Source organism: Misgurnus anguillicaudatus, chromosome 7 (genome assembly GCF_027580225.2).
Source record: "Misgurnus anguillicaudatus chromosome 7, ASM2758022v2, whole genome shotgun sequence".
Lineage (NCBI taxonomy): Eukaryota > Metazoa > Chordata > Actinopteri > Cypriniformes > Cobitidae > Misgurnus > Misgurnus anguillicaudatus.
This window is the reverse complement of record NC_073343.2, coordinates 16,029,072-16,054,094: the sequence shown is the minus strand read 5'-3', so window position 1 is coordinate 16,054,094 and position 25,023 is coordinate 16,029,072. Positions and strand designations below refer to the sequence as shown.

Genomic DNA, 25,023 nt, shown 5'->3' with positions numbered 1-25,023 from the left:
GAGGCACCTATTGGAACTGTCAGTATTATTATTCTTCTTCTTCCCCAATGGGAGTCTATGGCAGCCCTATGAACCGTACGTAGGAAAATGATGAAATTTGGCACAGTTGTAGTGGTGGTCTTAAAAAGTCATGTGACCAAAAATGGGGTCTCTAGTCCTAACTCTATAGCGCCACCAGCAGTGCAAAAATTCAATGTTCAAATGGTTATAACTGCTGATCCGCTTGATCTATGAAAATTCTACTTAGTACACGTGATTGCTCTCCTCATGCTTGTTGTTTTTAATACCTTACAGTAAAACTCCACCCATTACAGTAGCGGCCATTTTGAAATGTACAGTATTCCGTTTATTCGCTACTCCTCCTTCAAATTTGGTTCAATTGTTATGAAATTTGGCACAGGTGAACTTTGGTGTGAGCCGCACAGAAATGACCGAACAGAATTTTGATATTTATCTTTGTTCAAAAGTAATAAATGCGCAAACTTAACGAGGTTGATGCAAAAATGGTTCTGAAGCTGTAGCTCGGTCATTCTTTGATCAATTGAAATGAAATTTGGTACACTTCATGTGGACCATGAACTTGGGGTTCATGCCAAATTTGGTGACAGCGCCACCTATAGGTCATGAGATATGAAAATAGGCTATTTTTGCCCATAACTTCTGAACTGTTTGTCAGAAAATTATGATCTTGATGTCTATGGATTGCTTACCTCATGCCGCATCTGTCGATGTGTATTATGCCGGGTTTGAACGAACCGCCTGTCCGCCATTTTGAAATTTCAGATAATTTGTTATATTTTTTTAACTATTGGACATATCCGCGCAAAAATTAGTAAGGAGCTTCGACATGATGTCCTGAAGGTACCTGGGAACTCAGAGTACAGCGCCACCTAGGGGTTATAAACTATAACAGTTCTTATGGAACTGCTTATAACTTCTGAATACTTTGTCTGATATGAATTTCTTTGTGAAATTGTATTCACTGGTTTATGCCGATTGCAACGATACCTCGTTTGTCATTTTCCAACATTCTGTTCATGTGTTATTGTAAAGCATATGGTAGATGATTTTTTCGCTACTCTTTTTACAAATTTTGTTTATTTTATGCCAGGTACTGCTCGTATAATGTTTGGAGCAATCCGCACAGAAATGACTGAACAGATTTTTGATATTCTGTTCTCTTTCTTAGAAATACCACTCCAAAGTTGACCGTGCCTGTAACATTGTCTATTTGTCATAGTAAATTAATGTGACTGTATATTACATTGTATAGCATTACTATACAGAATGATCTTCTTGTCTTCAATCTCACTTGAGCTTTTTGATTCTCATATACATTGTATTTCTGTTAGTTCTGCTCTGCACTGTCAGTTCTGCATCTGTGATGATTGGCATATGTCAATCCTTGCAGCACCTAAGCTGTTTTTTGCTTCCCCTTGAGCTGTGTTAACTGAGTTGCGCATCTGGTTAACCACTTGCCATGAGATTCTGAGGTCATGGGTTCGAATCCCATGTGCAGTGATTTTTTGTCTTAACTTTTTTCTCACTTAAGTTTTGTGATTTTCATACTATACATTGTATTTCAGTTATTTGTGCTCTCTGTTGTCATTTCTGCACTTTTGGTAATTGCTGGATATCAATGTTTACAGCTCTAAATCTCTATTCTATAGCTTGGACACACCAATTCAGTGGTTTAATCGTTTGCTCAGTGGCGCATGCGTTAACTGCTGTGCTTTGGGAACCTGAGTTCATGGGTTCGAATCCCATGTGCGGTGGTTTTTGTCTTCACTTTTTTCTCACTTAAGTTTTGTGATTTTCATACAATACATTGTATTTCAGTTATTTGTGCTCTCTGTTGATATTTCTTTACGTTTGGTAATTGCTGGATATCAATGTTTACAGCTCTAAATCTCTATTCTATAGCTTGGACACACCAACTCAGTAGTTTAATTGTTTACTCAGTGGCGCATGCGGTAAGTGCTGTGCTTTCGGAACCTGAGGCCATGGGTTCGAATCCCAGCTCTTACTTTCACTTATTGAGATTTCCTTTTGCGTTTCCTTTAACACGTTCTTCTCGACCTGTCTGGTTTTCCACACGTGTTATATTTTTGCCATCTTTACTGTTGTTGCTCCGCACTGCAGTGATCCTGCTCTGCATTTGCTTTGCTTCGGGTTCGGGCTCTGTATTGCGCGCTTTCTGTGCTTTGCGCATTTGCTGCGTCGTGTGGTTTTTGCTGTGCTTTGGGTGCTCATTGCGCTGAACGTGCTTGACCCCCGCAATTGCTGCTTGCAGCTATATTTATTATTATCGTCCCATGGGAGTCTATGGCAGCCCTATGAACCGTACATAGGAAAATGATGAAATTTGGCACAGTTGTAGAGGTGGTCATAAATAGTCATGTGACCAAAAATGGGGTCTCTAGCAATAACTCTATAGCGCCACCAGTAGTCCAAAAAATCAATGTTCAAACTGTTATAATTGGTGAACCATTTGATCTATGAAAATTCTACTTAGTACACATGATTGCTCTCATCGTGCTTATTGAATTTGATACTATACAGTAAGACTCCACCCATTACAGTAGCAGCCATTTTGAAATGTACAGTATTTCGTTTTTTCGCTACTCCTCCTTCAAATGCGGTTCAATTCTTATGAGATTTGGCACAGATGATCTTTGGAGTGAGCCGCATAGAAATGACCGAACAGAATTTTGATATTGATCTTTGTTCAAAAGTAATAAATGCGCAAACTTAACGAGGTTGACGCAAAAATGGTTCTGAAGCTGTAGCTCAGTCATTCTTTGATCAATTGAAATGAAATTTGGTACACTTCATGTGGACCATGAACTTAGGGTCCATGCCAAATTTGGTGACAGCGCCACCTATGGGTCATGAGATAGAAAAATAGGCTATTATTGCCCATAACTTCTGAACTGTTTGTCAGAAAATTATGATCTTGATGTCTATGGATTGCTTACCTCATGCCGCATCTGTCGATGTGAATTATGCCGGGTTTGACCAAACCGCCTGTCCGCCATTTTGAAATTTCAAATAAATTGTTATATTTTTTGAACTATTGGACATATCCGCGCAAAAAATGGTAAGGACCTTCGACATGATGTCCTGAAGGTACATGGGAAGTCAGAGTACAGCGCCACCTAGGGGTTATAAACTATAACAGTTCTTATTGAACTGCTTATAACTTCTGAATACATTGTCTGATATACATTTTCTTTGTGAAATTGTATTCACTGTTTTATGCCGATCGCAACGATACCTTGTTTGTCATTTTCCAACATTATGTTCAGGTGTTATTGTAAGGCATATGGTAAATGATTTTTTCGCTACTCCTTTTAGAAATTTTGTGTATTTTATGTCAGGTTCTGCTCGTATAATGTTTGGAGCAATCCGCACAGATGTGACCGAACAGATTTTTGATATTCTGTTCTCTTTCTTAGAAATACCACTCTAAAGTTTACCGTGCCTGTGACGTTGTCTATTTGTCATAGTAATAAATTAATGTGACTGTATATTACATTGTATAGCATCACTATACATAATGATCTGCTTGTCTTCAATTTCACTTGAACTAATGTACATTGTATTTCTGTTATTTCTACTTCTGCTGTGTCAATTCTGCATCTTTGGTGATTGACATGTTAATCCTTTCAGCTCTCTAATATCTTGTCTGCTGCCTCATGAACTGTGTAAACTGAGTGGCGCATCTAGTTAACCAATTGCATTTAGATTCTAAGTTCCTGGGTTCGAATCCCACCTGAGTCATGATGTTTTGTTCTTCCTCATGAATTCTTCTCAACCTGTCTGTAGTTCACATGTGTTCTATTTTTCCATGTTTGCTGTTGTTGCTCTGCATTGTGGTGCTTCTGCTGTGTCTTTCCTGCATCTTTGGTGATTGACATATGTTAATCCTTTCAGCTCTCTAATCTCTTGTCTGCTGCTTCATGAACTGTGTCAACTGAGTGGCGCATCTAGTTAATCATATGCATTGAGATTCTGAGTTCCTGGGTTCAAATCCCACCTGAGTCATGACGTTTTGTTCTTCCTCATCAATTCTTCTCAACCTGTCTGTCGTTCACATGTGTTCTATTTTTCCATGTTTGCTGTTGTTGCTCTGCATTATGGTGGTTCTTGCTGTGCTTTGTGAGCTTGCTGTGCTTTGTGTGCTTGCTGTGCTTTGTGTGCTTGCTGTGCTTTGTGAGCTTGCTGTGCTTTGTGTGCTTGCTGTGCTGTGTGTGCATTGCGCCGAAGGTGCTTGACCCCGTGTTGCTGCTTGCAGCTATATTTATTATTATATTTCTTCTTCCCCAATGGGAGTCTATGGCAGCCCTATGAACCGTACATAGGAAAATGAAACAAATTTGGCACACTTGTAGTGGTGGTCCTAAATAGTCATGTGACCAACTATGGGGTCTCTAGCATTAACTCTATAGCGCCACCAACACTTCAAAAATTCAATATTCAAATGGTTATAACTGTAGAATAATTTGATCAACAAAAACTCTACCTAGTACATCTGATTCCTCTCCTCACGCTCATTACAATGACTACCTTACATTAAGACTCCACCCATTACAATAGCGGCCATTTTGAAAAGTACAGTATTTTGTTTTTTCGCTACTACTTTTGCAGCGTTCATTGCATTGTTACGCAATTTGGCACAGATTATCTTTGGACCGAGCCACATAGAAATGACCGAACATAATTTTGATTTTTATCTTTGTTCAAAAGTAATAATTGCGTACATTTATCGATGTCGACCCAAAATTCGTTCTGAGTCATTATCTCGGTCATTCTTTGATCAATTGAAATGAAACTTGGTACCCTTCATAAGGACCATGAACTGGGGTACCATGCCAAATTTGAGGACAGCGCCACCTATGGGTCATGAGACATGAAAAATGGCTATTTAAATGTTTGATAGAAAATTATGATCTTAGTGTCTATGGATTCCTTGGCTCATGACCAATCTGTCGATATATATTATGCCGGAAATGACCAAACCGCCTGTCCACTATTTTGAATTTTGTTTTAAATTGGGATAACTATTATTCTATATAATGTATCGGCACAAAAATCGGTAGGAAGCATCGGTATGATGTCCTGAAGGTACCTGGGAAATCTGAAGACAGCGCCACCTAGGGTTCATAAACTATATAAAACAGCCCATAACTTCTGAAAACTTGGTCTGATATTCATTTTCTTTGTGAATTTTTATTCACTGGTTTATGTCAATTGCAACGATATCTCATTTGTCAGTTTTCAACATTCTGTTCATATCTTATTTCATAGCATATGTGAAGTAGTTTTTTCGCTACTACTTTTGCAAATTAAGTCTATTTTATGCCAGGCTCTGCTCACATAAACTTTGGAGCAATCCGCACAGAAATGACCAAACACATTTTTGATATTCTCTGCCATTCCCGAGAAATACCTGTCCAAAGTTGACTGTCCCTGTGACATTGTCTCTTCGTCATATTAAATTATTATGACTGCATTATAACATGTTGTGCATTCCTATACAACATGTTTTTCTTGACTTAAACTTTAACTCTTCTCACTTAAACTATCTGATTCTCATATAAATTGTAATTTTGTTATTTCTGCTCTGCAATGTCATGTCTGCACCTTCCTTCCTCCATTTGAAAACCTTGGCTAGCTACACTGCCTGTGTAGCTCAGTCTATTAAATCGCATGCATCAAAACTCAGAGGTTAAGGGTTCGAATCCTGTCTGATGCATGCGTTATGTTTTTCTATTAATATTTGTTTTGAGTTTATTCTCACCTATTATTCTCAACCAGTCTGTTTTCCATGTTCTGCACGGCTTGCAATTTGGTGGCCAAGCATCATCACCAGTTCAAAAATGCAGTAGCGGCCATTTTGAAAAGTACAGTATTCAGTTTTTTTGCTACTACTTTTGCAGTGTTTGTTGAATTGTTACACAATTTGGCTCAGATAATCTTTGGACCGAGCCACATAGAAATGACCAAACAGAATTTTGATATTTATCTTTGTTCAAAAGTAATACATTTGTCAACAGGAATAACTTTTAAACCATTTAATCAACTAAACTTCTACAGAGTATATTTGATGGGGTAATCTATGCCTTCCTAGTAGCTCAACCAAATGCGTGATGGGCATGAAATCCAGAGGTTGCGGGTTCAAATCCAGCGTAGGGCAGCAATTAAAATGGTTGACAAATTTGTGTCATGTAGAATCAAATGTTCGAACAGGTTTGACTACCCATAGGAAATTTAAAAAAATATTCTATTCTTGAGAAAAATCTCTCCAAACTTGAACATACACATTGTCACTTCAGCAATCTAGCTTAAGCAGCTGTATGTATGTATGTCTCCCCTGTAGCTCAACCAGATGAGTGACAGGCATGACACCTGGAGATCCTGGGTTCAAATCCTGGCTAGGGCAGCAATCGAAGTCTCTTACTTTAGAGTCAAAAGCTTCAATTCATTATTTGTTTCTTACTTTATTAGTTTTACAGGTTTTATTTCGTTTGTGCTCTTTTGGTTTAAGTCTCATGTGTAACATGTATGATGCTTTGGTGGTTCAATTGTTTTCTAGGTCAGCATGCAAATAAATATTATACTTCAAAATTTTTGTTTTTTCATTATGTTCATTCTCATCTCTGAGTCCTGTGTGCTGATAGTTCCCATACATATCTGCTACATTGCATTCTTCAATTGCATGTCCTTTCAGCTTCGTTGCGTGTTGCAGGACCATTGTTGCTTGGCCCCGTATCGCTGTCTACAGCTATATTTTCATTTGCATTTTACCTATAATTTCCACAGTGCCCTTGAGTACTGGAAATCAACCTTCTATAGTATGCATGATAAATATAGATTAACATTTAACACACTTTCTTTTTGTTCCATTATCAACTTCCTTTAACATTTTTCTATTCTATATTCTATATTCTATTCTATTCTTTTTGTTCCCCTTTATTCATGAATAATGCCAATGCTTTTCTTCTTCAAATCCATCCTTCTTTTCTTTCTTTTGATTTAATAAAGATTTATTTACAATATCCATTTCTTTACACATTGCCACATCAAATGTTCCCTTCATGACAATTTCTTCAACACATTCTTTATCAGATCTCTGCCCAATAGATATTTCCACAAGAATAACAACTATGACTTTACTCTACACTTGTTACTTCTCCATTTAATCTTTTCTATCATATTTAGCATTTTTTTTAACTTTTTAACATTAGAAAATTAACAAATAAAAACACTTTTATTCCAGTTAACTTTCAAGCTAAGTAAACATCAAGCTTACCATTATTATTATTATTATTATTTTACTTATATTAACCGTTATTTCACTTTACTGCTATAGCTCTTTCATCCACAGCACTCAGTCAGGCCTGCACTCACTCTATTTATAACATACACCCAGTCATTCACACTTTAAACATGACACCACTTGTTTTTCACTGTTGAGGATCCTTTCCACTTTTACTCACACAAACTTTTTATCATGCATTAGGGCGGTATCCACAAATTAATATTTTATCCATTCAGACCTCTATTATATAAACATATATAAAGAGCTGTTTTCATAAAAATTAATTCTGCCCGTGCAGACCCCTGTCCAATTTTTAACACTTTTGTTTCATGCTCTATTTATTTATTTTTTATCCATACACTGTAAAATATGCAGCATTTATGTTAAATCAACATATAAATTTTTTTTTGTTACCCTAACCCGCCTGTAGGCAAGTTCAGTCCTACAGAGCCGCAGTCCTGCAGAGTTTAGTTCCAACCCTAATCAAACACACCTGAACAAGCTAATCAATGTCTTTAGGATTTAGACATCAGGTTAGATTATCAGTGCTTAGGCTAAAATATGCAGGACTGCGGCTCTCTAGGACCGAACTTGCCTACCCCTGCCCTAACCTAACAAAGTAACACATTAATGGCTTGAAAAACCAAATTACTTTTCCTTTATGCTATCATTCTTTTACAGTATATCCACTTATTCCATAAGCATTTTTAATAGTCTGTTCCAGTCTACCTGTATCCATCAAGGCCCTCTTACAGAATAAACAGATTATTTAATTTTATGTATTTTTTTCATACACTGTAAATGAAATGTAGCATTGATGCCACATCAACATATGCTTAGATGCTTAATTGAAACATGGATTTGCTTCCAAAACCTTTTCTTTATACAAATTATTCATTTACAGTGTATCAGCTTATTACATCTAATCAATAGCCCTCTTGCAATAAGCATTTTTTATAATATGTTACAGTCTATTTGTATCCATCAAGGCCCTTTTACAGAATAAACACAGATTTTTTAATTTTATCCTATTTTTTTCCCATACACTGTAAATGATATATTGTATTGATGTCAAATCAACATCTACTTAGTTACTTAAACTAACAAAGTGAAACATGTATTGGCTTCCAAAACCAAATCACTTTCACTTTTATACAATTATGCATTTACAGTGTATCCGCTTATTACATCTATCAAAAGCCCTCTTGCAATAAGCATTTTTATAATCTGATACAGTCCATTTGTATCCGTCGAGGCCCTCTTACAAATAAACACAGATTAATTTTATTTCTGTTTAATGCTATCTTCGAAGCCCACTTAGCTATTAAACTATTATCTGTTCCAGGTTAATGCTGTCCAATCAAAGGCCCTCTCAGCAAAACCACAGATTATCCACCTGAGCTCAGGAATTTTTTCCTCTTATAAGTTCAATCAAATCACACCATGCCTTCAAATCCTTGGAAAAGGAACCCTTTATGAGTATCAAATTTAGTTCTTTAATATGGAAGAGCACTGAGAGTATTCTTACCACCACAAGCTATCTCAGATGAACAACACAAGCCAATAGAAAAAGTTGAAAATGCTTACCTTATTTTAGGTAGCCCCCTGGTTGGATTGTGTTGCTCATCCCCAACAGCCTGTCGCGGTCTCTCAATTCTGTGCTCTGTTCCATCCCATCCTCGTCTCCAAATGTTGTGGATTTTTTAGTGATTATGAAAAATAATTTTCAGCAGAGGGTTCCATTGCCAAAAGATGACTTTATTTCATACAACAATAAGGCCGAGTTGGTGGCCAATCAACTAAAGAGTCTTTTTCAGAATTCAACCTAATATACAGTTCTCTAAAAGTTTAAACTCCTCCCATGTAGTTGTGTAACGGGTGCTTTAAAGAAAGCGATGAGAAGATGAATCCATGTGCAAAAGGTATTTATTGTGTAAAATCCCAATAAGGGCCAGCAAACAAATCCAGTAAGGGTAATCCAACAATCGTAATTCAAATAACAGGCTCAGGTTCAGGGCAGGCAGAGTAACAATCAAAATCCAGAAATAGGCACAGGTCAAAAACAGGCAGATACAGATAACACATAAACAGATGAACAGATACAAAAAACAGGCAGATACTAACAGGATGGGGCGATGTTATAATCAGCAGGTAACAGGTGTACAGGAAGTGACTTATATACAAAACAGACAGGAAGTGTGAAGTGAAACATGGCATGATGAATATTAAAATAAAAGCCAGAACAGAACAGGATGTCAAAATACAAGTTCAAATAACAAAAATACACAGAACAAAACCTTACAGAACCCCCCCCCCTAAAGGGCGACTCCTGGAGCCCAACAGAACACATATAAATTACAAAGTCCAATAGAGGGTGGGCGGGCGGGCCAGGACCTCTTGTCAAAGGCAGGGCAGTTCAGGGGAGGTCCTGGGTCATGTGGCCAGGATGGTCCAGGGTCGTGGGGCCAGCTGTGGTCCAGGGTCGTGGGGCCAGCTGTGGTCCAGGGTCGTGGGGGCAGGCTAGGACCTGGGTCGTGGGGGCAGGCTAGGACCTGGGTCGTGGGGGCAGGCTAGGACCTGGGTCATGGGGCAGGCTAGGACCTGGGTCATGGGGCAGGCTAGGACCTGGGTCATGGGGCAGGCTAGGACCTGGGTCATGGGGCAGGCTAGGACCTGGGTCATGGGGCAGGCTAGGACCTGGGTCATGGGGCAGGCTAGGACCTGGGTCATGGGGCAGGCTAGGACCTGGGTCATGGGGCAGGCTAGGACCTGGGTCATGGGGCAGGCTAGGACCTGGGTCATGGGGCAGGAATAGCCCTGGAACACAAGGAGAGGAAGGATCAGAGTCCACTTCGGTCTCCACCTCGATGTCCTCTGCCTCCTTCCTGTGTCCGGGTACTACCCCCCCCCCAAAAAAAAAACTTGGGAAAGCTTCCACAGCCCAGGGTGGCGATGTCCCAGATGGTAAACCAGGTGAATCAGACGAGACAGGTGAATCAGGCAGGACAGACGAATCATGTGAATCAGGTGAGTGAGACGAATCAGATGAATCAGACGGGACAGGTGAATCGGGCGGGACAGACGGGACAGGTGAATCGGGCGGGACAGACGAATCAGATGAGTCGGGCGGGACAGACGAATCAGATGAGTCGGGCAGGACAGACGGGACAGGTGAATCGGGCAGGACAGACGAATCAGGTGAATCGGGCAGGACAGACGAATCAGATGAGTCGGGCAGGACAGACGAATCAGATGAGTCGGGCAGATCAGATGAGTCGGGCAGATCAGATGAGTCGGGCAGATCAGATGAGTCGGGCAGATCAGATGAGGCAGAGGATTCCGGTGGTTCAGATTCACAGCCTGGAGGAACACAGGGGACAAACGAGCAGAAGGCAGACCAAACGCACCACAGGGCCATGGCAAATTCAGAAAGTATACAGTCACTGAGACATACCGCTGTGGTGGTCGATTCAGGCATGACGGCCATCTTGACGGCAGGTGCAGGGTGAACTACCGCCCTCATAGGTGCAGGTGTGGTGGTGACAATGGCTCTCTGAAACACAGGTGCTGGAATGGTGGTAGCTCTCATGAAAACAGGTGCAGAAACAGGCAGGATGGCGGCCATTTTGGGAACAGGCAGGATGGCAGCCATTTTAGGGACAGGCAGGATGGCGGCCATTTTTGGGACAGGCAGGATGGCGGCCATTTTGTGAACAGGCATGGTGGCGGCCATCTTATGATCAGGCATTATTTTTACAGGTGTGGGCAGAACAGGCAGGACATGGCTTGGTGTGTTATGAATGCTCACCGGAGGTGTATCCACAACACCCACAGTGAAAGGTGAGCCACATAACAACAGGGCGTGATCAATATAGCGTTCCAAAGTCCAGTGTGGTGTATGGAGTGGCATAGCACGGGAAATGTCGCGATCTAACCCACAATAAAAAATATTCTTCAGAAATGAATCTTTAAAATTCACCTGATCAGAGAGTTCACAGAATTCCTCAACAAACTCCTCAATGGAGCGGTGGTTCTGGCGGAGACAAACAAGTTGATCGGCTGGAGTCATGCTGCTGGTGGGAAATTTCAATCCTTTGCTGGATTCCGGTGTAGCCTGATTATTCTGTAACGGGGGCTTTAAAGAAAGCGATGAGAAGATGAATCCATGTGCAAAAGGTATTTATTGTGTAAAATCCCAATAAGGGCCAGCAAACAAGGCGGGTAAGGGTAATCCAACAATCGTAATCCAAATAACAGGCACAGGTCAAAAACAGGCAGATACTAACAGGATGGGGCGATGTAATAATCAGCAGGTAACAGGTGTACAGGAAATGACTTATATACAAAACAGACAGGAAGTGTGAACTGAAACTTGGCATGATGAATATCAAAATAAAAGCCAGAACAGAACAGGATATTAAAATACAAGTTCAAATAACAAAAATACACAGAACAAAACCTTACAAGTGGTTTTTAGCATGTTTTTATGTTTGACAGGTGTGGTAACTTCATTCCTTCCAAATGTCAGCCTATGCATTTTTAGCTCTGCTCTCAGTTACCCATATTTTAAACCCTGCATACATTGCAGTCTTTAAGACTGCTAGCCTTCAGCTTACAAGCTTGAGACATACATACTTGCAATAGTTCTGAATTAAAAAATCTTCTTCAACACCCTGGCTATTAACAGATGGCTGGATGATTTCTGCAGAGAGCTGGGGTATCACAACCTGACTTTTCTCACTACGCGTAGCTGTAACATCGCCGCAGCCACGCACGGAGCATCAGAGGACGGCGTGGACGGCTGTATCGGCGGTGCCGGCTTTAAGCTAATAAAGGCCATTGCTGCGTCCGTTCTGGGAAGCGCCGTCGGGGGAAAGATGAAGCGTGATTGCTACGGCTGCAAAGTGAACCACCCAAGCCAAATACAGCATGGATGTCTTTATGAACCCACGCCCTATTACTTTGACTTTAATTATGAAGATTTCACCAGTACGTTGTTTAAACCGGAGTTTAAACACATCATCGTACAAGCTCTGAACCAGATCGGTCTGAAATCTTATCCCCTGAGGATCCAAGGTGCTGTGGACGCTATTCTGGGTGAATTAAGGGCTGAGCCTTACATTGTGTCTAAACTGAAAGAAATCACAGACGAGCTAGTCGATGAGAATTGTGAGAAACTTGTCTTGGATTGTGTGGACTCCTGGAGTAAAATCTGCTGAGTTTGAACTGACATAGATTTTCAGATGGGGAACCTGTGCTTTACTGGACTGATTAAAAATATGTTTAAAAACCATTATAAACATGAACTGGTTAATCTCTTATGTAGTGTGATATCTCTTGAAACTAACTCTGATTTCAAAACTGATGCTTGTGAAAGCAGCACCAAACGTGTGACCAATCTCAAACAAAAAATGTCTGATGTGCGAGATATTGCTACGTCATGGGATACCATGGTCCAGATGTGTATTAATGCCGAAGAGCAAACTTGTATTTTTATTAAAAAAACTCTAGATTTGATGTATAAAAGTCATGATGATTTTTACATAGGCGATGTAATCACAATGTCTACATATGTAATTGATTTATGCATTGCTATGATTTTAAACAATTCACAATTTAATGTGTGTGAAGTTGTCGCAACAGCCGCTGAATATATGATTGATAAAAAAATTGTTTCATGTATACAGTTTTTATGGTATTTAGACACCCTGTAATGGCTTTCTGTATTATCGATGCTGTGTGAAAATAAAAAAGACTATTTACCCAACTCTCACGCATTACTTATTTGTGGTCTGATGAAATGACATCATGTCGGCAGAGCTCATGAGCAAGGTTTATTACACACCCTCCAACCCAGGGTCTTTAGGTGGTAAAAATCGTTTAAAACAAGCTGTTTTAAAAGATCACGATGTACGATTAAATGACGAGGAGGTTTCAGAATGGCTCTCCTCACAGGATGCCTACACATTACATAGACAGGCTCTTCTTAAATTCAAAAGAAACAGAGTGATTGTTTACGGGATAGACATGCAGTTTCAAGCTGATTTGGTCGATATGTCTGCATATTGCAAGGAAAATGACGACACAAAATTTTTACTCACATGCATAGATGTGAAGAACAAAAGCGGCATTGAGGTCGCTAAGGCTTTTGAATCAATACTTGGGGAAGGCCGGGTACCTAAAAAAATACAGACGGATCAGGGGAAAGAATTTTTTAACAAACATTTTCAAGAAGTTGTTAAAAAATATAATATTCATCATTTTGCCGTTGCATCGGATTTAAAAGCTTCTGTGGTTGAAAGATTTAATCGCAGTCTCAAAAACTTGATGTGGCGTTTTTTAACAGCCACAAACTCCAGGAGATATATTGACGTGTTACAAGATATCACGCTGAGCTACAACACCAGTTATCACAGGAGTATTAAGATGAGATAAGATGTTGGATGTCAACAAAGATATTGAACACGTTGTGTTTGAAAATCTGTATGGACCTGCAGGAGTGCGACGAGACAAACCTGTGTGTTTTAAATACAAGATCGGTGATGTTGTTAGAATCTCCAAAGTTAGGGGGCCGTTCGTGAAAGGTTATGAACAGAATTACACAGAAGAGTATTTTACAATCGCAAAGTGTATACCCAGGGATCCGCCGGTCTACAAATTACAGGACTATGATTACGATGTTATTGATGGTCGCTTTTATGAACAAGAATTACAAAAAATATCTGTGTGTGAAAACAAAGCATTTAAGGTAGAAAAAAATTTAGACAAGAAAAATCCTTAAAAAGGAGAAACCCACGCAGAATAAAGGCAGTCCAATAAAAAACAGACATGGGTGAGGGCGGCTTTTATGTTACATTACCATGCAACGCATCTTCGGGTGTTTACGACAACAATGCTATCTCAAGTTATAGGACCGTGTTAGGCAATCCTATAAACCTGAGGGGCAAATGGGAGGTGGGGATTGTTGAAATTGAATATACTAGAACATGGTACAGATTTAGTACCGAAGACGCATTTTTTGATTTAAATACAAAAGTAGGGGCGTCCAATATTTTCAACGACAGCAAGCGACACTTTATAAAAGCTGGATATTATGAAAATGTCACATCGGTGGTTAGTGAAATAAACAAAGCTCTATACCCTAACAGATTCATGGGCTATGATAACATAAGAAACAAGGTATTTTTAAAAGCACCGCCCGGTATCTCGTTAATGTTTAGCGGAAAGCTGGCTGTCATTTTAGGGATGCACCCTAATGTGCCTGTAGGGATCGCCATTCGAGCACCTGCCCCTCCTGAGCCTATCAAGGATGTTGTGACGAGAGCGCCGTATCAAGCAGACATAAATGGTGGTTTCTATACGCTCTATATCTATACTGACATTATCGAATATCAGTCAGTAGGTGATGCATATTTACCGCTCCTAGGATGTGTACATATAACTGGTGAAAACAACATCGTCAGTATTAGATACGACAAACCTCATTACGTACCTACAAACAAGTCCTTTATCACAGAAATTGCTATTGAAGTAAAGGACGATCAAAACAAAGACGTTGCGTTTTTTTACGGTAAAGTGTGTGTTAAACTACATTTTAGACCCGTGAAGCAGTCATCCTTTAAATATTCAGTAATGGCTTATTTTAATAATAATTATAACGCAAACCCCGAGCGCTACGTGACATATTATACAAACCAGGCTGGAAATGGACTGCCTGGGTATGCGGGAGGCGGGGTCATGTACGGCAATGGACTGGGTGGTCTTTTCAGAGGACTGTTTAGATTCGCTATACCCCTGTGGAAACATGGTTTTAACATAGCCAAACCGCATCTTAAATCTGCGGCGAAAAACATATTTAGTGATGTCGTTAGCAATACGATGTCAGGCTCTTTCAACAACCACGATCAAGACGGTTCGGGTTTGATGGTTATGTCTCGCAAACGTACGTATAGGCCACCAGGAACCAAAAGGAGTGGCCAGAAACCAAAGAAAGCACATTGTACAGTCAAGAAATCATCAGTTGCAAAGTGTAAGCGCAAGGTACCAGCAAAAAAAAACCCGGCAAAGAGAGTTAAAATAATCTTCTAGATAATGGCTCTGCTACACAATATGTCAGAAGAGTGCATTAAATCCGAACTGGATTTATTCACGGTACCCCTGACTCAGACATCTATTGAAAGAAATACTTATGTAGAAATACCACCTTTATCTGCGCTATCAGACACAGTTCAATTCAATTCAATTTTATTTATAGCGCTTTTCACAATACTTAATTGTTTCAAAGCAGCTTTACATTAATAGCAGCAGTAAAAGCACAGAAAAACGACAGATAGCACAACATAATACACAATAGCATAAGCAGTCAAATTTGCTGCGGCTATGACTCGACATTATGAGCGAGCGTATTACTAATGTAACGTCTAGAAGAAGAAGCTAAGTTAAGCCCAACCAGGCTACCTCCCCGGGGTAAAAAAACCCCTAGGAGAAAAAAAACTACACAATATGTCAGAAGAGTGCATTAAATCCGAACTGGATTTATTCACGGTACCCCTGACTCAGACATCTATTGAAAGAAATACTTATGTAGAAATACCACCTTTATCTGCGCTATCAGACACAGTTCAATTCAATTCAATTTTATTTATAGCGCTTTTCACAATACTTAATTGTTTCAAAGCAGCTTTACATTAATAGAAGCAGTAAAAGCACAGAAAAACGACAGATAGCACAACATAATACACAATAGCATAAGCAGTCAAATTTGCTGCGGCTATGACTCGACATTATGAGCGAGCGTATTACTAATGTAACGTCTAGAAGAAGAAGCTAAGTTAAGCCCAACCAGGCTACCTCCCCGGGGTAAAAAACCCCCTAGGAGAAAAAAAACAAAAACCCCGGGTTGTTTAGCCGAGGAAAAAAAAGTCCTAGGAGGGAAAAACCCTTGGGAGATATATATGTATATACACACATATAAACGGATAAGGAGATTAAGCGGAGATTAAGCGGGTCCTGCCGGTGATCGTTGGTCAGGCATCAGCTGAGCATCACGTTGAAGGACGACCAGTAGATCAGAGGTGTGCTGACTTTCACATCTACCAGAACTGGGTCTGTTTGTCCCATTGTCCTTGGGGTCGAGGATGAGACAGGGTGTAGTAAATTGAGGGCCAGCTGTATATGTTTATGGCACCATCTAGTGGACATTCAATAACATTTTCTTGAGATGGTAATTAAGTCAGGCATTATTGCTGGCCTTTATTAGGACCCAGCTAAGGACCTCTGATGATGTCATTTTCAGTTGAGCCACATGTGACATGTTGATATGGAAGGATGTTGTGCTGGTGACAACCTGATTGCATCTACATGGTTATTTGCATCATCTTGTTGATTTCATGTTGTGTTTGCATTTTATATCTTTATACTTTGGAAATAGAGTTAAGTTGTACTTATAGTATTGCTGCAGCACACCATGTGCACATGATAACTTCTATAGAGACATATTACTAAACTAAATGTTTATTGGTTCTATTGTTAAACTTAATTGATAGTTTAAGTGTTTATTATTTGTAATTGTATTACATGCATATGTTTACACAGTATTATTTGTTTCTTTAAACTAGAACCATACACACCTGTTCTGATCAACATAAGATATGCAAGACATGAAGATTAAACTGTTCAATTTCTATAAAGAGTGGTCTGTGAGTGTGTGTGCACATCTCATCAAAGGGACAAATAATCATAAATGTTCTAACCGGGCATTCTTTGGTGGTTGCAAACGGGTAGTAATCAGCACCTAAGTGACTGTATTACATTTAAATGTTATAATCTGTAACATGTGGTCCTTCGAGCCGGATAATGCAACTTCTAAAGTATCAACAAAGTCAACACATAGAGAGGAGATTGGTGATGCAACAGTACGTCCCCGTCGCAGTACACATCTACCAAATTACCTTAAAGACTATGACGTTGATTATGTGCCAGAGCAAAGAACTGCACACATACCACCAGACCACTCCAACGAGGGAGAACAATTAATTGGTGCCACAGGAGGTATGCCGCTGCCTCAGAAAGGACATGTCACTTCAAATCTCTCTGAAAAGCACTCATCATTGCTATTTACACCATCAAATCTAGTTCATTCATCAAAACGGCTACCAAGTAACAATGAGGATCGAACCTCTACCTTACCACAGTCAGTATCACATAGTATCAAATCAACGGCCACAAGAGATCAAAGGGATCCACGTTATGACCAAGATACACCAGTGAAACACAGTAAGGAGCAGTTACATGTTCAACATCAGAATGACAGGATTGATGAGATTATTGATGAGCTTCAGAGAATGAAGGTCCATTTCAAACCTCCCCCTTCCATATCATCATCACCAGATCGTACATCCATCGATTCTAGGGGTAAACATGCTGATGAATACCGCCATCATCCAAGGCATCATTACAGACGTGATCACAGCCCTGAATTCAAACCAGAGAGACCATTTATACCTTACCGCCCTCTGTCTCCACCTAACCAAGAGAACTTTTACCGTGGTCCAACACCTACTATTCCTTATTTCGTAAAGGAAGATCCACGTGAGTTTGCAAGATTAAAAATTGCCCTTGACAATCTTTTGCCAACTGATGCTACAGAGCGTTTCAAGTTTCAGATACTGATGGATCATCTGAAGCTGGAAGAAGCATTACTAATTGCTGATTCTTATAGTAATAGCACCCATCCATACAGCTACACAATGCAAGCTCTCACAGAACTATATGGGCAGCCTCATCAACTCGCGCTTCAGCGCATCGCTGGACTGATGGATGGTCCAAGCATAAGAAGTGGTGATACCAGAGCATTTAGACTTTTTGCACTGAAAGTTCGTGCATTAGTTGGAATGTTAGACCAGTTAGGAAGACATGGCTATACCGAATTGACTTGTGGGTCTCACGTTTCCAGGCTCTTGGCTAAATTGCCTCACGACCTCAGAGCAAACTTTAAAAGGTATGTGAATCCTCTAAAAACCCCAATACCCACATTACTAGACCTAGCAGAGTGGCTGGAGTATGAGGTAAGGGTACAAGAAGATGGTACTCAGTTTGACATTGACCTAAGCAGAGATAGACAGGGTCCCCACAGAGATAGACAGGGTCCCCACAGAGAACAACAGAGAGGACCTAAACTCACTCACAAGTCCACAGCTATTTTCCATGGAAGTGAGCAAAGACAACCCCCCAAAGCTGACCGCTCTTGCTATAATGCAGCCGAGGAAGGAAAACCTTTTGAGAGACCAAAGAAGTTCTGCCCATTTTGTAACACAACACAACATTATCTGAATCAGTGCTCAAACTTTAAGTTGTTGACCAAAGAACAGATTGAGACATGGATTAAGTCCAATCAGAGATGTTGGAAATGTGGGCGTGATCATCCTATGGCTCAGTGCTCTCTAAAGGCTAAATGCAAAAAGTGTCAAAGGAGACACTTAGAAGTCCTTCATGATGTCAATACTGGAAAGAGTAGTGATGTTACAAAACCATTTGGAGAGATTATGCATTCTACCAGTACATCAGCAGAAACTTTGTATGTGGATCGACCTACAGGTAGCAGTAAAGTGCTGCTAAAAATGTGCAGAGTTATCTTACGAAATGGTGACATGTCTTTGGACACATACGCTCTTCTGGATGACGGTTCAGAACGCACCATACTTCTCAATGAAGCAGCTCAGTATCTCAACCTTCATGGTAATGCTGAAGAACTGTCTCTTCGCACAGTACGTCAGGACATACGCATTATCCAAGGCTTTTCAGTCTGCTTTACAGTATCTCCTGTCACACAACCAACCCGAAACTTTGACATCAAAAGGGCATTCACAGCTAAGGAGCTTGGGCTGGCACCACATACATATCCAGTCAAAACCCTCCAAAAGAAATATTGTCATCTCAGGGATTTGCCTTTGCAGCCAATTGAACATGCACGACCACTACTCCTTATCGGGTCAGATTACCCACAGCTAATAACTCCAGTTGAACCTGTTCGCTTGGGTCCTCCCGGCGGTCCAGCAGCTGTGAAGACTCGTTTGGGATGGACATTGCAAGGTCCATCAAAGTTTCTTGAACACAGTCTGAACACACAACAATGCCTTTTCACATCCATAAGTTCTATGCCTAATGATCTTTTCAGTCATGTAGAGAAGTTATGGCAGATGGATACCATTCCATACAGAAATGAAAAGCTTGTAACACGATCGAAGCAAGATACCCAAGCTATAAGTATGCTGGAGAAGAAAACCATCAGAGTTGAAGTAAATGGAGTCAAAAGATATGCTACCCCACTCTTGTGGAAAAGCAGTCTTCCACCTTTAGCTGCTCCTAAGGAATCAGTACTGCCTCTACTTCGGGGGACTGAGAAACGACTGTCACAGGACTCTGAAAAGGCACAAGCATACAAGTCTGAAATAAGCAAACTGTCAGAAGCTGGCTATGTAAAGAAAATTCCCCAATCCACAGCTGAAGAAACACAAGGGTGGTACATTCCTCACCATATGGTCCACCATAACGAGAAGAACAGGATCGTGTTTAACTGCTCCTTTAGTTATAAGGGCCTGAGCTTAAATGAACGCCTTCTCCCTGGACCTGTGTTAGGTGCAACACTGCTTGGAGTGCTTCTACGTTTCAGAGAGCATACTGTGGCCTTCAGCAGTGATATCAAGGGAATGTTTCATCAAGTACATCTCCTGCCAGAAGACCAAACATTCTTGAGGTTTCTGTGGCGAGACTTGAATCTAAGCAACCCACCTGATATCTATCAGTGGTCAGTTCTGCCTTTTGGCACTACATGTAGCCCATGCTGCGCAACATTCGCTCTACAGAAACATGTAGCAGACCACAGCCAACCTAACAGTGATTTACGTACAGCAATTGAGCGTTGCTTTTATGTGGATAACTGGTTACAAAGTATTCCATCTCTTGAAACTGCCAGAACAATAGTGGATGAAATGAAACATCTTCTTGCTGATGGTGGATTTGAACTGCGTCAATGGGCTAGCAACACTCCACAACTGATAAATCACCTGCCTCAGGAGATCAGATCAGAAAGCTGTGATCTGTGGTTTAGCTCAGACAGAGCAGACCCTCAAGAGCGCACATTAGGACTAAGGTGGCAATGCAGATCTGACACGCTTGGCTACAAACACAATCATAAACAGAAAGCAGAACCCACTATGCGAAACATTTATCGCATTCTTTCTAGCCAGTATGATCCACTAGGATTCATCCTACCCTTCACTACACGAGCTAAGATCATAGTTCAAAGGCTCTGGGACAAAAGGAGAGAATGGGATGACCCTGATATACCTGCAGACCTCAGACATGAATGGATCACATGGGAAAATGAGCTCTCACAGCTTTCTTCTGTCACATTACCCAGGTGCTACACTACAAAGGTAGATCCACTAGTTAGCTCAAGAAGTGTCCACATCTTCAGTGATGCCTCGGAGCGAGCATATGGCTCTGTTGCCTATCTTCGCAGTGAAGATGAGAAAGGACAAATAGAGGTGGCATTTTTGGCAGCTAGATCCAGAGTAGCTCCAAAAAAGCAGCAAACAATACCAAGGCTTGAACTCTGTGCTGCTCTAACTGGAGCTCAACTCTCAGCAGTTCTTAAAAGTGAGCTTACCCTTGAAATTAGCAGTTTCAAATTCTGGACTGACTCTACAACGGTTCTAAACTGGCTTCAGTCAGACTCATGCCACTTCAAAGTATTTGTGGGGACCAGAGTTGCAGAGATCCAGGAACTCACAGACTCAAAGGCATGGTCTTATGTAAACTCTAAAGATAATCCTGCTGATGATATTACCCGTGGCCTGTCATTGGTTGAGATTGCTGACCAAAATCGTTGGTCTAAAGGCCCAGCATTTCTTTGGGAACATCCGACATCTTGGCCCAAGTTACCCAAATTGGATCCAACTGATAATTCAGAAGAGCTACGAAAGCCAACATCATGCCACCTACTGACAACTCATGCTGAACAGCATCTAATTGATGTCACACAATTCAACAGCTTTCAAGAAATCGTAGAAGCTGTTACACAATCCCTTAACGGGGCGGCCAACGCTACTAACACTGTCACAGCTGATACATTCAGGAAAGCTGAACTAGAAGTGTTTAAAACATCACAGATGGAAAGTTTTCCTAATGAGTACATTCAGTTGCAAAAGGGGACTGCCATCTCACCAAACAGTAGATTAATAGCATTAAATCCTGAGTTTGATTGTGATACACAATTAATTAGAGTAGGGGGACGACTTAGAAGATGTGAACAGCTGAGCCCTGACATTCTTCATCCAATTGTTCTAGACCCAACTCATTCAGTAACCAAGCTATTGATTAAACAGTATGATGAACAGCTACATCACCCTGGTACAGAACGTGTTTTTGCTGAAATCAGAAGGCGTTTCTGGATTCTGAGAGGGCGGCAAGCCATTCGTTCAGTTCAACATCACTGTGCAGAGTGCCGCAAATGGCGTGGTAAACCAGATGTTCCAAAAATGGCAGACTTACCACCTTCCAGTTTAAGGCTCTTTAAACCTGCATTCCACTCTACAGGCATGGACTGTTTCGGCCCATTTACCATTAAAATTGGGCGAAGGAATGAGAAACGTTGGGGTATAATTTACAAGTGTCTAACCACCAAAGCAGTATACCTCGACCTTCTGTCTCATGCTGACTCTGATTCTTTCCTCATGTCTCTACGACGTTTCATCTCTCGAAGAGGAAAACCCTACGAGCTGTACTCTGATCGAGGAACTAATTTTAGAGGTGGTGACAGTGAACTTAAAGAAGCTTTCAAAAATCTCAATCCCCACTTACAACAAGAACTTGCCAAGCAGCAGATAGATTTCCACTACAATCCACCTAACGCCCCTCATTTTGGTGGATCCTGGGAGAGGGAAATCCGATCCGTTAAGACTGCCCTGTATACTATCATTGGGGCTCAAACAGTTACAGAAGAAGTGCTCATGACTGTCTTAATTGAGATTGAAGGAATTCTAAATTCTAAACCCTTGGGGTATGTATCTTCTGACATAGCTGATCCAGATCCAATAACGCCAAACTCTCTCCTGATGGGACGAATGGATTCCACTTTGCCACAAGTTATTTATCCTGAAACTGAATTGCTTAGTCGCAAAAGATGGAGGCACAGCCAAGTACTGGCAGACCAGTTCTGGAACCGTTTTCTACGTAACTACTTGCCTGGACTGCAGTCTCGACAAAAATGGCAACAGGAAAGGGAAAACCTGGCAGTCGGAACAGTTGTTATGATCGTTGATCCACAATCCCCAAGAGCCCTGTGGCCTGTTGGAACTGTTAAATCAGTTAAAGTTGGAGATGATAATAAGGTCAGATCAGCAGAAATCCAAGTCAAAGACAAAACTTACATCAGGCCTGTTGTCCGACTTATTAAGCTCCCATCATTTCCAGAATAAGTTTACTGTGCTGGCCCAATGTTTCAAATCTGCAATGCACATTTGGGGGCGGCTGTAGTAAATTGAGGGCCAGCTGTATATGTTTATGGCACCATCTAGTGGACATTCAATAACATTAGGTGTGTTCGACTTCATGCGGCGCTGCGCAGACCGATCGGCGGCTGACTTGAAGCAGTGCATTTTGGTTAGTACTTTTGTCCGACTTAAGCTGGCGCTGCAGGCACGTGATTGTGTCATATGGTTTTTAAGTACCGCGAGAGCGATTCGAGATCAGCCGCCTGACTTAGCCAGCGCAGTTCCCGAAGAGGAGCTGCACGGGCTGTAATGACGACACAGCTGTTTCACGATTGGTCGGATTCACCACATGACAACACTCACGTGTGTTTCGTGTGTATTTTTACGCCCTTAGTTCCACAAATGCTCACAAATCTGTATTTTTTATAACAGTTAAAGCTATTTTCATGTAGTCGCGATGTTATATTGTGTCATCTTCATCAAAATAAAATGGATAAAAAACGTAGACCGCACTACATTGGTATTTAAATAATATATGCTTATGTTGAACTTTATTCTTGTGAAAACAGATGCTTTAAGCCTCTTCAGTTCCACTCATGCTCATACACGGACATTCAAAACAGTATAATTCACATTTTATGTAGTTTACATCTTACAAATCATGTTTAATGCGATTAAGCAAGCAAACGGCACGTGATCAGGCATGCCTGACGTAAATGCTGCAAACTACGGGAAGCACAGCGCGTCCGACTTCACGTCTCCGTTTTCAGCTCCTCCCCGCCTGCACGCGGCTAATCTCGCCGATCGGTTACATCCAGCCACAGCCGATGTCGAACACACCTATTTTCTTGAGATGGTAATTAAATCAGGCATTATTGCTGGCCTTTATTAGGACCCAGCTAAGGACCTCTGATGATGTCATTTTCAGTTGAGCCACATGTGACATGTTGATATGGAAGGATGTTGTGCTGGTGACAATCTGATTGCATCTACATGGTTATTTGCATCATCTTGTTGATTTCATGTTGTGTTTGCGTGCATCAAAGAGTAAGTTGTTGTATTTAGTCAATATTTGTGTATTTTATATCTTTATATTTTGGAAATAGAGTTAAGTTGTACTTATAGTATTGCTGCAGCACACCATGTGCACCTGATAACTTCTATAGAGACATATTCCTAAACTAAATGTTTATTGGTTCTATTGTTAAACTTAATTGATAGATTAAGTGTTTATTATTTGTATTACATGCATATGTTTATACAGTATTATTTGTTTCTTTAAACTAGAACCATACACACCTGTTCTGATCAACATAAGATATGCAAGACATGAAGATTAAACTGTTCAATTTCTATAAAGAGTGGTCTGTGAGTGGTGTGTGCACATCTCATCAAAGGGACAAATAATCATAAATGTTCTAACCGAGCATTCTTTGGTGGTTGCAAACGGGTAGTAATCAGCACCTAAGTGACTGTATTACATTTAAATGTTATAATCTGTAACACAGGGAGAGAAAAACAAAATCATATTAGCATAGGGGCCGTTCACATGTAATGCAAGTGTCACACAGTGATGTGGTTTAATCAGCTTAGTTTCAGACAGACTAACTATTGCGGCATAATTATATTATCCACAGTTGAGGATTTTGCAAATTGGGGGCCCACTGCGACGGTATATATGGTAACTAAGGGTTACCTTCCGATCTTTAAGAGAAAATGAAACCTGTCGACCCGTTTGACTAAGGCCTGTAACCCCACTGTCATCGTTAATGCAGGTTCAGTTGCAAACGGGTCTATATTGCATACTATTTACAAGATCACGAGAAAACGCCAACATCGCAACCTGACCATAAGTGTCAACCCGTTTGACTAAGGCTGGAGGCCCCACTGTCGTCGTTAATGCAGGTTCAGTGGCAAACGGGTCTGTATGGCATACTATTCACAAGACACATGAAAGCGCCAAAATTGCAACCCGACCATACGCGCCAACCCGTTTGACTAAGGCCGGAAGCCCCACTGTCGTCGTTAATGCAGGTTCAGTGGCAAACGGGTCTGTATGGCATACTATTCGCTAGACAAAGAAAGCGCCAAAATCACAACTCAACCATACGTGCCAACCCGTTTGACTAAGGCTGGAGGCCCCACTGTCGTCGTTAATGCAGGTTCAGTGGCAAACGGGTTAGTATGGCATACTATTCACAAAAC

General features: G+C 40.8%; 2 protein-coding genes across 4 annotated transcripts in view; both read left to right on the top strand.

Annotated features, from left to right (window-relative positions):
* kcnk5a (potassium channel, subfamily K, member 5a) overlaps positions 1-25,023 on the top strand; it is a 208,898-nt gene that overhangs the window by 157,142 nt on the left and 26,733 nt on the right. The gene's annotated exons all lie outside the window — the stretch shown is intronic.
* LOC129438043 (uncharacterized) lies at positions 16,474-24,729 on the top strand. The gene is made up of 2 exons (XM_073869472.1): positions 16,474-23,865; positions 24,106-24,729. The coding sequence occupies exon 1, from the start codon at positions 17,158-17,160 to the stop codon at positions 22,801-22,803; it is 5,646 nt and encodes a 1,881-aa protein (XP_073725573.1). The 5' UTR covers positions 16,474-17,157; the 3' UTR covers positions 22,804-23,865; positions 24,106-24,729.